The sequence below is a fragment of the Parastagonospora nodorum genome, assembly GCF_000146915.1.
Source record: "Parastagonospora nodorum SN15 chromosome Unknown scaffold_14, whole genome shotgun sequence".
Taxonomy (NCBI): domain Eukaryota; kingdom Fungi; phylum Ascomycota; class Dothideomycetes; order Pleosporales; family Phaeosphaeriaceae; genus Parastagonospora; species Parastagonospora nodorum.
Window position 1 is genome coordinate 156,373 of NW_001884562.1, and position 15,525 is coordinate 171,897.

General features: G+C 52.5%; 6 protein-coding genes across 6 annotated transcripts; 2 read left to right on the top strand and 4 right to left on the bottom strand.

Moving 5' to 3' along the window:
* Positions 1–114: 114 nt before the first annotated feature.
* SNOG_09054 (hypothetical protein) lies at positions 115–4,221 on the bottom strand (the record flags this gene model as incomplete). The annotated part of the gene is made up of 2 exons (XM_001799305.1): positions 115–4,135; positions 4,193–4,221. The coding sequence occupies 2 exons, from the start codon at positions 4,219–4,221 to the stop codon at positions 115–117; spliced, it is 4,050 nt and encodes a 1,349-aa protein (XP_001799357.1).
* A 649-nt stretch (positions 4,222–4,870) lies between these two features.
* SNOG_09055 (hypothetical protein) lies at positions 4,871–5,989 on the top strand (the record flags this gene model as incomplete). The annotated part of the gene is made up of 1 exon (XM_001799306.1): positions 4,871–5,989. The coding sequence occupies one exon, from the start codon at positions 4,871–4,873 to the stop codon at positions 5,987–5,989; it is 1,119 nt and encodes a 372-aa protein (XP_001799358.1).
* A 1,085-nt stretch (positions 5,990–7,074) lies between these two features.
* Positions 7,075–8,104, top strand: SNOG_09056 (hypothetical protein; the record flags this gene model as incomplete). Its single annotated transcript, XM_001799307.1, has 2 exons — positions 7,075–7,999; positions 8,091–8,104. The coding sequence occupies 2 exons, from the start codon at positions 7,075–7,077 to the stop codon at positions 8,102–8,104; spliced, it is 939 nt and encodes a 312-aa protein (XP_001799359.1).
* Positions 8,105–9,066: 962 nt separating this feature from the next.
* SNOG_09057 (hypothetical protein) lies at positions 9,067–10,248 on the bottom strand (the record flags this gene model as incomplete). The annotated part of the gene is made up of 2 exons (XM_001799308.1): positions 9,067–9,945; positions 10,123–10,248. 2 exons carry the CDS (start codon positions 10,246–10,248, stop codon positions 9,067–9,069), a joined length of 1,005 nt encoding a protein of 334 aa, XP_001799360.1.
* A 215-nt stretch (positions 10,249–10,463) lies between these two features.
* On the bottom strand, positions 10,464–12,860 carry SNOG_09058 (hypothetical protein; the record flags this gene model as incomplete). Its single annotated transcript, XM_001799309.1, has 3 exons — positions 10,464–10,935; positions 10,988–11,172; positions 11,202–12,860. The coding sequence occupies 3 exons, from the start codon at positions 12,858–12,860 to the stop codon at positions 10,536–10,538; spliced, it is 2,244 nt and encodes a 747-aa protein (XP_001799361.1). The 3' UTR covers positions 10,464–10,535.
* A 992-nt stretch (positions 12,861–13,852) lies between these two features.
* SNOG_09059 (hypothetical protein) lies at positions 13,853–15,189 on the bottom strand (the record flags this gene model as incomplete). Its single annotated transcript, XM_001799310.1, has 3 exons — positions 13,853–13,895; positions 13,925–14,776; positions 14,843–15,189. 3 exons carry the CDS (start codon positions 15,187–15,189, stop codon positions 13,853–13,855), a joined length of 1,242 nt encoding a protein of 413 aa, XP_001799362.1.
* Between the last annotated feature and the right edge of the window lie 336 nt (positions 15,190–15,525).

The window sequence follows — 15,525 nt, forward strand, 5'->3', positions numbered from 1 at the left end:
ACAAAGCCCATCAATGTGTGATAATAATTACTTTTCCACCATCTACACCTCTCCTAACAAAATCTTCTATATCATACATACATACACACATATATACACCCCTCACACCTCCCCTCAAATCCTCATCCCCTCCGCAATAACCTTGTACGCCTTCCTCTCCTTCCTCCACCTCGGATTCACCTTGACCTTGAGCACGCCAATCCACTTACTCAACCCGGGAAACAAGTACCTCTCACTAACATACGCGAGCGCAAAGTTCCCCAGCCCCAACCCCATGATGAACAGCTTAAACGGCACGTCCAAATACGTGAGTTCCATCCACTGCATGACCGTCTGACTGGGATCGAACAGCATATACGCGGTGATCGCCAGGGTGACGAAGATGGTCGTGATGAAGGGTAGATTGCGGGACATTGGTTCGCGGTATGGTTTTCCGACGGACAGGACGACGGCGGAGAGGATGTACTGGAAGCACGACACGAGAAACAGCGCAGTGTTTTGGGAGTTGAGCGAGTTGCTGTGGTTGGGGTCGATGACGGGGGGTTGGTACCATTCCTGCTTCTGGACGTAGGAGAACGCCACAGCCTGCACGATGATGCAGAAAACCATTTGTCCGAGCAGTGGGGTAAGGACTTTCCGGCTGACGAGGTTCGCGGTCGGGCGTTTGCGCGATAAAATGGGATACGCGCCCGACCAGCCCATGAAGATTGCAATCGGCAGGATGAGCAACAAGTCGATGAAGAGAAATTGGAAGTCGCCTAGGTTCGATGCGCTGGCGTACAGGAAGCTGACGGAGCAGAATTGAATCGCCGAGTAGAGCGACATGTACTTGAAGCAGGAGAAGGAGGTAACGAGCGCGGCGCGGCCTTCTTTGATGACCTGCGGGACACAGGAGATGTCGAATTGGCGGGAGGTAAAGGGCGCAGCGACGGAGGCTTCTGCTTCGGAGAGAGAAATGCCTACGTCGGCGGCTTTGAGGGCGCCACAGTCGTTTGCGCCGTCACCGCAGAAACCGACGCAGTAGTCGATGGATTGTAGCTTCTCGACGAGTTCGTGCTTTTCGTCGGGGGACATACGAGCGAAGACTTGGCCACAGACTAGCATCTCACGTAGGACAGATTCCGAGGCGAAGTCAACGACCCAGCGGAATACGTCGCCACTGACTGCGAGGCTGTAATTGCGGAGATTAGAGACATCGTATGGGAGCGAGACATCGACATCGGGCGGCGGAGGTAGTGGCTTCAAGGTGTTCTCATCGAGCTTGAACACAGGGTCGTCAACGGATTCCCAAGCCAGGCGAGACAGTGCTGTCCTAGAGTCGCCCTCTACAAAGTGCGGTATGAAACAATGCGCAGTCTTGTTGATAAGGCCGCACTCGCGGGCCACACTGATGGCAGTTAGGATGTTATCGCCAGTGCACATGACTTTACGGATGTTAGCGCGCTCGAGCTCCTCGATCACGGGCGCGGTGCTGGGCTTAAGCTTGTTCTCGAAGATGATGAAACCGACAAAGTCGAGCTGGCTTTCGGCCTCATCGCGCTTCATCTTTTGCACCTTGAGCCAGTTTAGCTTGGGGATGGTCTTGGTGGCGCATGCAATGACACGGAACCCGCGGTGGGTGTAGAATGCTAGCAGCTCCTCGTAGTCGGTGGGGAAGGTTTCTGGACGGCAGATGTCCTTCATCACTTCGGGCGCACCCTTGACGTAGATTGAGCCACTCTTAGATCCGAATTGTCGTACAACAACGCTGGCTCGTCGGAGCTGGGACACGAACTCGAATGACTTGAGTACACCAAGCTCGATGGCTTTTCTGTTCTGGTCATCCTCGTTGTCGTCAATGTCAAACTCTCGACCTGGTGGCGGTCGTGCGACAGATGGCGTAAGTTTTTGCTCAGGGTCGTCGTCATTGTTACCAGACTTCTGCTCGCCCTCTTCGTAGCTCCAGCCGGTAAAGTCGAACATCTTGACATCGAGCGGGTCACCAAGGAGTTCATCGTCAATCTTGCGAAGTGCGTGGCAAGTAGCCATGGTGTACAGGATGGTCTTGTGTGCCGAGTATTCCACTGTCGGGTCGCGGTCGTGCTGCGAGCTAGGAAGGATGTCGTATGGGTCGGCAAGGAGTTCACTGAACCTGTTCCTCGGTCGCTCAACCACCCGAACACCCAACACATCGAGTCCCTCCTCAGTCAGTGTGCCTGTCTTATCGAAGCAAACCACGTCAAGCTTCCCGCCAACATTGACTCTCTGTGGGCTAATGCAGAAGATTTGCTTTTGCTTGAGACGCGATAGGGCAAAGCTAGTTCCAATGGTTAGGGTGGCGGGAAGCGCAGGCGGTACGACAATAGTGATCAGGTCGAGAGCGCGAACGACGATCAAGTGCCATGCAAGACCGAGATGTACAAAGTTGATAAAGGATGCAACAAAGCCAATCATCGCAATGACTGCCATGACGGAAATGTAGCGGAAGGAGTCGCGGTAGAATTTGAATCCAGATGGCTTGGGGAAGAGCATGGAGCGGACAAGCGCGCCCTTGGTGGTGTTGAAGCCCGTGCGTACAACCATTGCGAGAGCGGCGGCCTCATCGTCGATGTGATCCTCATGCGGCCTGCGTGCGCGAATGATCTTAGTGCCGCTGAAGAGCATGTGACGGGCTACCTCGGGGTGTACGGCTGAGGCACTCAAGTCAAGATGGTCCAGCGCAGCATTCGTCATGGGAACCTTTGAAACGGGGATAGACTCGCCAGTCAGCATACTCTCGTTGACAATGCAGTCTCCAGATAGTAGCAGACTGTCGCATGGAAATTGTGTGAGCGCCGGATCGGTGACTTCGTAGACATCTCCGGGCACAAGTTCTGCGGAATCAACATGCGTCCAGAAGCCACTGCGCAGCACTCGAACCTCACAGTCGAAGCGCGACACCTCCCGCAGACGTTTCATTGTCGCCTTGGTCTCTACAAGCGTCGTGACGATACTGACGGCTGAGATGATGAAGATGGCGCAGGCGTAGTAGTAGTACTCGTCAAGCGACCAAAGCAGCAGACTGGCGACCTGGAAGATGTAGAATGGATGGAAGACCTCATCAACCAAAAGCTGGCCGGTCGTCTTCTCGGCGATGTCGATGAGGTTCTTGCCGAAGACGAGCTCGCGATAGTCACGCTCTTCGTTGTCCAGACCATCACGGAGAGCTGTCACTTCGGTCCAAGCGGGGTCCTTCCACGTGTTGGCGAGGACGAACTTGTCTTTGAGCGGGTGGTGCACAAAGCGGATATAGCGGTAGTCCAGACAGCGCAACTCTTTGATCAGCGGGTCATCGTCCTCGTCCCATTCTTGGAAGCGACTCTTCTCAGTGTCGCCAAAGACGGTGGACAGCGAGCGGCCGTATATTTGTCTGTCGACATTCTGCACAGCAAATTCACCCCATTGGTTCTCGATGACGACCCAGTCGCAGTCTTTCAACGGGATGCTCCTGCCCGTGAGCCACACCCTCCATCTTGGCAGCCATCTGAACAGCAACCAGGCGATTCCGAGCGTTGCAACGCAGAGCACGGAATACACAGCGAAGCCGACGGGCGACGTGTTGAAGCCAGCGACCACAATGGTCAGGTCCTCGGTCATGATGTAGATCTTCTGGTTCGACCGCCGTCCCTTCCAGTCGGCGCCTGACCCTGCGCTGCCCGTAGATGAGTGCCGTCGCAGCAACGGCCGGTCCACCGACTTCCTGCTCTTTCTGCTGCCCGTCGAATTCCGCCGCGATGGTGAGGGTGACATGGTCGTGGACGATTGCGACGAGATGCCGGCCTCGAGTTCTTCCAGCTCTTCTATCGTGTATCCCTCATACTCGCCATCCTCCTCGATGATGGCTTCATCCTCCAAGCCATCTGAGTCTTGGTCCTCGTCGTAGTACGCAAAGCTCGTCAAGCTGGCGCTCGAATCTGCTCTCTGGCGGCGATGCGAAAAGGCGGACACGCTCGTGGGCACGCTTTCGGACATGGGACCGGAGAAGACCTGGATTTTGGGCGTCAGCTGGGTTCCTGGCTGCCTCGAGCTGCCCTGAGGTCGGCGGGAGGGTCGCGGCATGGGGCCGAGTTCGTATACCTCGTCTTGTGCCATCTCGACATCTTCCATGAAGCTGGCCCTGCACTTTTGTTAGGCTTCACGTTCGCGCCGAGCTGTTCTTCACCGCGCAACGTACTCGCTCATGTTGGACCCGCGACGGTACATTCCCATGGACCTGCGCCGCCGCTCAGGGCTCCCGTTTGCTGCCATAATTTACGCGATTTTCCCTCTCAGCGCATTCTGGGTGTTAAAAAGAGGGTCGGGTGGTTTCCTGCAGCCGGCCGTTGGCATAGCGTGGAAATCGTGGATATGACGCCGGTTGAAAGCTTATCTCCAGGCACGCTAGCTCTATGAAGGTTGAGCCCGACGTCCCTTCTCGACCATGCACTCCCACGACCACGCTTCTTTCATGCTGTACTCTTGTCGCTACGTTATTTGATAAATAGGAAAGCAATCGTTGTGGAATCATCTCAAAACAATACAATTAATTCTGATATGTACAGAAAACAAATCACCCTTGATGTCATTTGACCAGCTAAACACCGTGTGCAGAAAGAGAAGGCCAGTACAGGGTATGATATGCGAAATGCAGAAAGCTTACGCAGCTTCATGGTTCGTTATCAGGCGATTTTTTTCTTGATGAGCGCTTTGAGAGTATTGCTGCTGCTCTACACAGCCACGTCCTGAATTGACCAGCGAATGAGAGCCTCCATGCTTCAGCCTTGTCGCGCCTGCCTTGCTCACGAGATTTCTCATCACTACAACCAGCACATCTTCACTATCTGCTCCCAATTATTCCTCAATAATTGCGCTCATGACAAACATCGCAGGCGCATTGCACGTCTACGAGCCTCTCGATGGAGCAGACCACATCAGACTGATGTGTTTGGAACCAGCCTTCTTTTCTCAAGAACCACTTCGATTTTCGTTTCTTAGCGGCAATCTGATCGACTTCGAAGATCGATATGAGGCTGTATCATATACCTGGGGCGAACCACTTCTAACCTATCCGCTCCATCACAAAGATGGAACCCAAGTCATGGTGACTGCGAATCTCGATCGAGCGTTGAGGCGCTATCGTCTACCCGTCACGAAACGACTGCTTTGGGCGGACGCTGTATGTATCAACCAAGAAGATGATACGGAGAAAGCCGCACAGATACCCCTCATGGTCCAAATCTTTCGCAATGCGAGCAAAGTACAGGCATGGGTTGGCGGCGGCGCACAAGAAGAAAGGGGCATGCAGTATTTGAGCAAACTTTCGCGATTCTCTTCGCTTCCGCTTAAGCAATTGTCTACAGAACTTCACTCTGTGGCACAGCAATTCCTAGGCTTGCCTTGGTTCAACAGGCTGTGGGTCATTCAAGAAGTGGTTTTCAACAACGACGTCATTCTCACCTGCTGCGATTCAGAGCTTTCCTGGTCCAGGCTTGTCTCTGCTCTACAAAACACCTCAAGAGGTGGCTCCGCCTTTCCTGCCTTCATTAGTCCAGAGAGACGCTTCGCCCTCAACCAAATTGCTCGGCTATGGAAGCACCATTGTTTGATCCAAGGTCAAATAGGCTTTTCCATCACTTCACTCAAACCAATGGTGGCTGAAAAGATACCACAAGATATCTTGGATGTCGTTAATGTTTTCACTGAATATGGATGTTCCGATGCCAGGGATCGCATTTATGCGTTGTACAGTATGACCTCAGGGGTGTCGCCCACAAATGCCAGTCGAACAAGTGGCGTCCTGAGAAGTGGTCGCAACAATGTTCTCATGGATATTGACTATTCGTTGGACGTTCGGGATACATACAGAACATTCGCCCCTGGCCTGTATTATTGGTGGACGTTTACTACAAGTGCTCAACAACGTGCTTTCTCGGTGTCCGCAATACACCGAAGACTGGCCCACGTGGGTGCCAGATTGGCGACAACCCAATAAAGCTATATACGTACCCACCGTGGCAACATGTCGTGACTTCGACCTTGATGGGCGAGCCATGCAAAAACTTCTAGAAAACTCCAGCGGGAATATGTTGCAAATAACACAACTGTACCCTGCGGGCCAGTTGGCCTACATCCATTCACTTCAGATCAGCGAGAAGTTGTCAACCGAAGCCTCGGATGAGGCACTCTTGCGGCTTCTTCGTACACTGTCGGTACAATTTACTACAATGGTTCTCGAGGAATTATTGCGAATCTTGCTCTATGCTCAATGGTTAGGCCAGCTTATTCGCCCTCCAAAAAACGTAGTCCGGCAGCAATTGGCGGCCATATCTGACTATCTCAACAATGATGCTTCACGTCGAGCAGACGAATTGCCCCAGATTCTCTTGGACGCTGCTTGCAGCTTGCGAAATACACTGAAAAGCTTTGGATTCTTTACTGCTTCCCCCGCAGACACATCCCAACTCTGGGCCGAACAAGTCGATCTAGTCTCTGTCGGATGTGGTACGTCAGCTATGCGTCCAGGAGACCAACTCTGGCCGTACAAGAATACGAACATGCGGGAAGTAGAATGCTATTACGGCTCTCTAATTTTGATACTTCGACCAGAGTATGATGCATCAGAAGTCGTACCAAATCGGCCAATCGCTCATCGCCTTGTTGGATGCGGATGGGTATCAAACGGGTATGTAAGGATCAAGTCGGATAGCATTACACTCGTGGACAAGCTACAGAAACGGGGGTCATTGGGAGCTTGGAACCAGTTTGAACGTACGGTGCGCCTGGTGTAGCCTTGGACAGAAATTTTCAACCGAGAGTTTCTCTACAAACGCCCTTATCTAAAGAGCGTTGATAGCTATATGTCCTGCAACAAGAACTTCTCGCTATGAACCGTCCAAAGGGTCATCTTCGGACACATGACAGTACGTCCACGGGTTTGAATATCACCGTCACGTGCTATATGCAAGTCAGCAGCCATGCTCTTGGCCAGCCAATCAAGTTCGACAACATCTGCCTGTAGAAGCTTCAGCCTTGTGAGTAAAGTAGTTCCCCGCTATTTTGTTCTCATCCTCTACCCACATGCCAGAAATCGGCTTGGACCCTGTCGCCATGATGGATTCAGGAATCAAAGATAGCATCATACCATACACCTACGAACCTCTCCCAAAAGACGCTGACTTTATTCGTCTCATGCACCTGGAGCCAGCCTTGGACTCTGAAGCACCGCTACACTTCACCTTCACGAGCAACGATATTGGGAGCCTTGTTGCACAGTACGAAGCAATATCATACACCTGGGGAGAGCCAAAGTTGGATTACGCATTGCACGTCAATGGAAGCAGTACCTGCGTCATGGTCACCAAAAATCTAGATAGTGCACTCCGGAAGCTACGACATTCGAAAACACCACGGATTTTGTGGGCAGATGCTGTGTGTATTAACCAGAGTGACAACGAGGAGAAGTCTCGGCAGATCCCCTTGATGACCAAGATATTTCGTGGCGCAAGCAGGGTTCTGGCGTGGCTCGACGGTGGTGCCGACGAGGAGAAAGGCATGCAACTTCTTAACAAATGGTCGCGAGATGCGGGGCATACAATACGCGAAAGGAGCAATGGTCAGTCGAAATCGCCAGCACATGATGTTGCGCAAGAAACTGATTCTATACATCGACTTCTTGACCTCGCCTGGTTCTCTCGGCTCTGGATCATACAGGAAGTCGTCATGAACGCTGATGTGGTTTTGATATGCGGCTCGTGCGACATCTCCTGGTTCAGATTCAGCATTGGTCTTAGTGTTTATCGAACCAAGAGGCCATCCGCTCGGTTTATTGATGAGCTCGAAGCTCTACAGAGAATCTACCAGCTGTGGAAACACTACAATACCTTTAGTGATACACGAATGAGGCGCCATGAGGCTGAGGATATTGAGGACATCTGCGACCTAGTGCAAACGTTTTCTAGCTACAAGTGCACAGACCCTCGAGACCGCATCTTCGCCATGTATAGTATGACGTCAACTATACAACCTGTATCCAATCGCTCAGACAGAAACTCTACCAATGAGGCTCTTCAAATAATGCCAGAAGATTTCCATAGGTCCGGAAGCATAGACGTAATTCTTCATAGACGAAATTACGTCCATGATTTGGAAAGGTCTCTCGCGTTCTACAAGACCATCTATATGGACATCGATTATACGCAAGACATCCGTCAAGTATATCAGACCTTTGCCGCTGCATGCATCAAGAGCGACAGAACACCTTTCGTCTTGGAGTCTCTTCTCCGAAGGCGGTTTCTCCAGCCTGTAAACGACTGGCCTTCTTGGGTACCTGATTGGCGCGTGGCACCAACTGCCACACGTTGGGGGTATGGATATCCAAGCATCAGATTCAAGCAAGTCAGTCCGGACATTGTCTCGCTTTCGTACAGCGAGTTCAAAAGTTCGACCCACAGATTCATCGTAGATGACATAATTCGCGCTCCAACAGAAGGCCATAGTCGTGCGTTTGTTGATTCGTTGCGTACATTCATCACAACCTGGTCAGGTCTTATCATCGAGCTGATGGCCATTCTACTTCCCACGATACCCATGGATCAGAAGGAATGTTTTATAGCTGATTTAGCTGGATTGAGAGGGCCTACCAATCGCTTCCTGCCACTCATGCAAGAATTCCGCAATGCGATGCGGAACCAGTGCTTCTTCATCGCTACTTCGCCGACGGTAACTTCGCCGTTACTTGGATACGGTAGTACAGTGATGCGCGAGGGCGATGAACTAGTGTATCTGCCTGATGATTACGACCCGTGTCGTGAAGCTGAAACGGCTTTATACGACGTTCAGTGCTATTTACACCTTCGTCGCAAGGGTACGCATTCGTCTGCCCGTATCGATACGCATTTCTTATTAGGCACAGCGTTGGCTGTTCTTGCTCCTGGCGCGTGTTTCTCTTCCTCTCGCAGCAGTTCTGGAAGCACTATAGCTATGTGGGGTGGCGGTCACACTGCTGCCGAAAGAATGGATCCTCGTCACGCTGATAAATTCTTAGTATATCTGGAGTGAGTCGACGCTGCTTCAACCACCTATCTTCGCAGCAACAAACGCCCCTGTATCATCCAAACCCTCCTGCACCGCCTTAATCGTCCCTGGCGCAAACCCAATGAACCCATGCGGCGCGCCATTGTATATCTTCACCACCGCCTCATTCCCCCACATACTCCACTTCGCCCCCATCATCACTGTATCATCCAGTAACGGATCCTCACTGCCACACGTAAATAACGCCGGCGGCAGCTTCTTCCCCCTGATATCCGCATAAAAAGGCGAAATCGACGGGTGCCTGCGTTCCTGCTCGGTAGTCCCGGGCAGCAGGGCTTTGATGTAGCTCGCCATGACATCGTGGTCGATAACAAGATGCGTCTCATGATGCAGCACATGCGGCAAAAAAGTCGACATGTCGAAACATCCAAAGTGCAGGAGCAAACCCTTGAACGCAAACTCGGGTATCGCATCTAGTAAATGCAACGCCACCAAACACGCCAAATGCCCGCCCGCACTCTCTCCTCCCGTAAACATCAGTTCCCCACCAAACTCCTCCTTCCCCTTCTTCACAAGATACTCCGCAGCATCGTAGCAATCCTCCGCGCATGCCGGCCACGGATCTTCCGGTGCGAGGCGGTACCCGATTGATATCACGGTTATCTGGTAGTTGTCGGCCATGTATTTCAGATACGGGTCCTGGTAGTGTTCGCTTTGAAGCACCCATCCGCCGCCGTGGATGTGCATGTGTATGCCCTTGCTGGCGCCCGAGGAGGGCTTGAACATGCGGTAGGGGATGGGGCGCGAGGGGTCGCGGGAGGGAAGAGTGCCGTTGACGCCCGAGGGAAGGACGAGGGGCTTGGGGAGAGGGGTTTTGCCTTCCCAGCGGAGTCTGCGGTATTCGGCTGCGCCGACCTAGGGGAGTCGTTAGGAGACGTTCATGATATGGTGTTGTGGAGTGGAGATGTGACGTCTTGGGATTGATGTCATGCGTGCTTAGACTGAGGAAGCATTGGAAGTAACTCGCTACATGCTCGAAATAATCTCAAGAAAACAAAACAAAAATACCGAAAAGAAGACGGGAAAATTTACCTCATACCACCTCGGCCCATCCGCCCATATCTTAATCAACTTCTCATTGAACTCGCGCGTCTCCTGATCAATATTCCCGCGATCAAACTTCGCAGCGTCAATCGAGAGGTCAGATTTCAGCGACATGATTGCTTCAAAATTTGCCCAACGCAGTGACGGGAATACCAAACATCTTAAGTTACCTTCCAAACACCCCATTAGGTATCCCGAGGTCGGAACGTAGCTATCATGGTGGGGTAGCTATAGTGGGGTCACGTAGTAGCTTCCGATACGATAACGTCAGGCGTCCCAAGGATGGGAGTATCAACGATTCAGACTACACGCAAGGGTTCTCGGAAATGTAACAGGTTTGCCGAGCGTAGCTAAGCTTTCGTTGAATTCGCCAAGGTATCTCGCATACTACTATGCCGACTTCAACCTCCCATGACCCCCGAATTCAGGTCCAGCGACTCTGCACCCCACCGCTTCGAGCGCTGCACACCTAGAGTTCCATTGACGGTCGAATTGCCTGTGTATTCACTCAGACTAGGCGGCAGATCCGCCAGCTTCGTCCCCCATGCACTCTCCGTAGCTCCCAGCGTCAGCACCAAGCGCTTGCCCTCTGTAAAAAAGCTATGATCGATCCAATTCTTGGTGTACGGCTCGCCATCCAAAGTAGCCTTCTGGATGTAAATCGACGCATAACTCGCGTCGAAATTCTCAGTCACGACTGTTGCGGTCTTGCCGGTGATGGGCGAGCGGATGGATACAGAGGGGAAGAAAGGAGGCGTGATCAGGTACACGTTTTGCCCGGGGTTGGGGAATAGACCCATCCTGGATACATGTTAATGTGTGCGACATCAGCTTGTGAAGTGGAGATACGTACATTGACATAGCCACGAAAGACCCCATGGCGCCCGAGTCGTCGTTGCCGGGCAGTCCGTCGTTCTTCGTGCTGAAGAAGCGGGGGATGTAGAAGTGTGAGCGCAAAGCTGAGAGAGCTGGACGGCCGGCGTAGTGGTATTGGAACACTGTTAAGAAAGATGGCTGTTGAAAGTCAGTCGCGTAGGTCTACAGCAGTGCCGGAATTGTAGTCTTACCTCATTACCAATGTATGTAATATTCTGGTCGTGGAGATAATTAAGCCTCTTCACAAAGTTATCCGGCCCACCGTAGAGAGAGATCAATTGGGCCTGATCACCTGGGACGTAAAAGCCGTATTCCCACAGACTGCTTTCGAACGTCTCCTGGCCAGTGTTTTGCAGCGAACATACGCGGTTCTGGTTGGGATCGATAGTAGAGCACCACAGTGGGTCTTGATTATGCCATGTGCCATTGCGGTAGCGTCCTTGGAAAAAGCCAGTAAATCCAGTATTAGTTCCATTGAACAATGAACTCTTCTGATCCTTGTTGTACAAGTTCTGCCAGTTGTTGCTGCGCTCCTTGTACTTCTCCACATCAGTGGCGTGGTCCCCGAGGCCTGCGGCCACCTGGGCGATACAAAAGTCGTTGTATGCGTACTCCAGAGTGCGAGATACACTGCGTGTCATGGTTCCGTGGCCTTTGTAGTCGAAATCTTGTGTCGGAATGTAGCCGACCGATTTCCAGCTGTCGAGACCGCCGCGACCCTCGTTGGACCATGCGAAAGGCTCGACCTCAGCGTCTTTGACCATGGCTTCGTAACCCTTCGCCCAGTCGATTCCATCTTCCAGACCTTTGATGTAGGCGTCTGTGAGTACTACGTCGGCATTAGATCCACCCTGTGTATAGCCTTTGCAGAGTGACATCCGGCAATCTGGGAGCCAGCCTTCATGTTCGTATGTGTCGATTAGAGAACGGATCATTTGGGTCATACTTGCAGGGTCAATAATGGTTAAGAAGGGGAGCTGCGAACGGAAGCTGTCCCAAAGACAGTAGAATGAATCAAAGTACGGTTCTGCTGATGTCCATAGAGGGTTTTCGCCGGTGTAGTTCTGTGGGTTCACCATGGTACGGTAGATACCCGAGTAGAAATTGGTGACCAGCGATGGATCGACACCAGTGCTGTTGACGGTGATTGGGGAAAGCTTTTCTCTCCATGCATTTTCCGCAGTCTTGCGAGTTTTGTCAAAATCGAAGTCAGAGATCTCCGACTCAGCGCTTTGGCAAGCTTGCTCGCTGCTGATCAGACTGACCGCGATTCTGGCAAGTACACCCTCCGATGGGTTGGTCTTGAAACGGATGAAGCCTCCCCCGGGCAGAGGGTAATTGTTGATTGAGCGGGAAACTGTCAGGTCCTTTATGTAAGGACTAGCACGGCTGTTGGAGAAGATGCCCGTATCCTGGATGTCAGCTCCCTTGAAGTCTGCGCAGAAGTACCCTGTCCATGTGCCAGATCCGAAGCTGGGTAGGAAGCGAGAGCTACCTGTCATTCTACCAGTACGGGCATCAACAGAGATGGTCGCATTGTCCTGCCGCGAGTCGGCCAAGTCCGTCAAATCCAGCAATAACAGAGGGTGTGTTCCATTGTTAGACTGGGTCGCAAACTTGAAGCGGAAGAGTGATGTATGCTGAGCCGTTGTCATTTCAGCTTTGACACCACTCGACAGGGTGATTGCGAAGTATCCCGGTTTGGCTGCCACGGAATCCGCAACGTAGGGTATCTTTCGCTCCTTTTTTGGGAATACGCATTGGTCGACATCATCGTCAGGACAGGCGGAATATGGAAAGAAGGCAAAATTTCCGAGGGACGGACTGCCTCCAGTTCCGCTATCGTGCATAGTACTGAACCCAGTCACGTTTCCGTTCTCCGTTGTAAACCCGCCTTGGTTGCTTGGAGAATCGACATCGGCAACAGCTTTTGCCATACCTTCAAGATATCAGCCAATGCTATATGTGACAGAAAGACTATCGTTCTTACCGTATGGAAGCGTTGCACCAGCGAACACGTTACCTAAGTAATTAGTAGGCATTCAGGTACGGTGTGGTAGTCGACAAACCTCCATTGGCGCTACCGATCAATGGATCAACGTATGACAAGACGTCGGTTGCATTTTGTGCCGTTACACAAATGGCAAAGAGAGCAAGCGGGATGGAGCGCAGTGCCTGTTTGCCAGCCATCTTCACTATATTTTCGTCCTATGTAAACCCAAGGGAGAAAAGGCACGGATCTACACTCATGATTTTGGGGATCATCCTTCTTAAACGATACCATGGCGCCACATGCTGTACCTGCAGATTCGTCATACAAGAGTTAGGGCTTACTAGAGACGGCCCGGCAGTTTGGTGCACTAACGCAACTTAACCAATCGAGGCAGATGGCTACATGGGACTGTAATTACGCAGAAATCAGATGCAACAGGGTGTACGCATGTCGATCCGTGGCCTGGTTAAACTTCGACCACTTCGACCAATAGCAGACTTCGATTCAGGTCAACCGCCACATCTGATTCGTCAAAGTATATCCAGGACGCGAATCACCGTGCAAAAGTCCTGCAATGCATAAACTAAGCAAATTCATCTTGTTGACTTTGGGTCGTGGTGGGAAGGAGAACGGACACGCGGGGAACATGGTTTTGGGAGGAGTTTGTGCGTATGTCTGCGGTCCTGATACCCCTATTCGCTCGCCGGATATTCAACGAATGCTGCGTCCAATTGTGTTGGCCAACCGAACACGCATGCATATGGGCACAACAGATGGCTGCATGAGGATGAAAAGGGGTGTGTGCATTTAGTGATAAGGTTAAGTCAGCGCCCGCTTTTCGACTGCATCCTAGACGTTGATGACATTGAAGAGTGCACATTCGTCCGCCTTCCTGCGTAGCGGCGGTCTTTCGAGAAGGACGTCTTGACTGCTTCGACGACGGACAACGCCACGCGGAATGGATAGAGCGCGACGTCCCAAGCCATCTGAACCACGTACGCCAAAAGACCAGACAGCCAGGTGAGCGTTGTAGCGGCAATGCCTGGTTTCTGCCCAGTCCTGGCGGCAGAAGCCGCCAGAGAAAGGGTGTCTCTGAGCCGCACATCAATGTCCTGGAAGCGCGCCTCGATCTGCATCGTTTGCGCAAGCTGTTTCTTTTCGTATTTGCGGACAGCTCGATTGAGAGCATCAAGCTGGTACTGCATTGTCTGTCGTACTTCGTTGGTAATTCTGTTCATGTCAATGTCGTTGCTGACAGGGTCGTCCAATCGCGCTTCGAGCGCTGCCAATCGCTGCGGAAGCCGTTGTGCGATTCCAGATCTGGGCTGTTCAGGTGGCTCTGCCACGAGACGTTGGAGATGCAGTGTTTGCTTGCCGATCATGTCGAAGAGATGGCTCACTGGTCGAGCCTCGGCTACGCAGACATAGAAGAACAGGTTGAGGTCGGTCACTATGCCGTCCCTCGCCCTGTGTGTGAATTGCGAGCGCAGGTAGTGTACGACATAGGCTGCGGCCACGGGCGCAAGGAAGCAGGCGGCGAGGGCCAGCAGCTCGATTCGCTTCAGCTTACTGCGAGCGCTCTCTCGCGGGTCCACGATGCGCGGCGTGTGTTCTGTGCTTGGACTTCCGGCGTCCTCCGCACCTTCCGCGACAGGGTCAGTCGACTCTGGATTGGTGCCCGTGCTGCCCTCCTCTTCTTCGTAGATGGTGTCATCATACTCTGCGTCTTCTGCATCGAGGTATTGTCGTTGTTGAGCGTCCACATACCACTGCCTGGGAAGGTCAGTAAACACAAGTCACGCGTTTTGTGCGTCCACCTACCATGGTGACGAAACACACCTGCCCAAAAACCAAGCCGAGAGCGAGAGCAGGAAGAGATCTGTTGCTAGAGTGCCGCCCTGTGGATGAATCAATGCCGCGACTGCTGGCACAATAGCCACCAAGACGGAGCTCGAGTGCAACCAGGAAGAGTGGTCGTCCGAGACAGTGGCCCGGTCCATGTCATTGTTTCGAAGCGTGCGCAGGCTATCTGTGGAGGATCGTGTGGACAAGAGAGAGCTGCGCCGGCGAGGAGTGTTTGGCGTCGCCGGTCGCACACCCTCTGCAAACGTAGAAGCGCGACTCAACATCCTCTGGCGCAACTGGGCGGGGATCTCGGCGTGGCTTTCAGCAGGCGCGCCTTCCATTGCGGAGAAGGGACCTTTGGTGGCAGCTTGTTCGCGACAGTCAGGAGCCCACGGTTATTAAAGCGGCAGGACGCGACGTCTGGGAGATGGAAGCCGTCTGCGGCGCATCTTGTGGTTCTAGTGACGCTCACATTCGTCTTGCTAAGAGAGTCGCGTGTGCTGGTACGCCATTCGGATGCTGCCGAGGCCCTTACGTCATCCATTTGATTGGTCTAGCGGTCTTCACCCTTAGTGTTCCGCACTCTCACCATTACAAACTTTGCCCTTTAACCTCCACCAAAGCCACACAAAGCGTCTTTGTGCATAACTCTACTTGACATAGCTGGGCCAGATGAA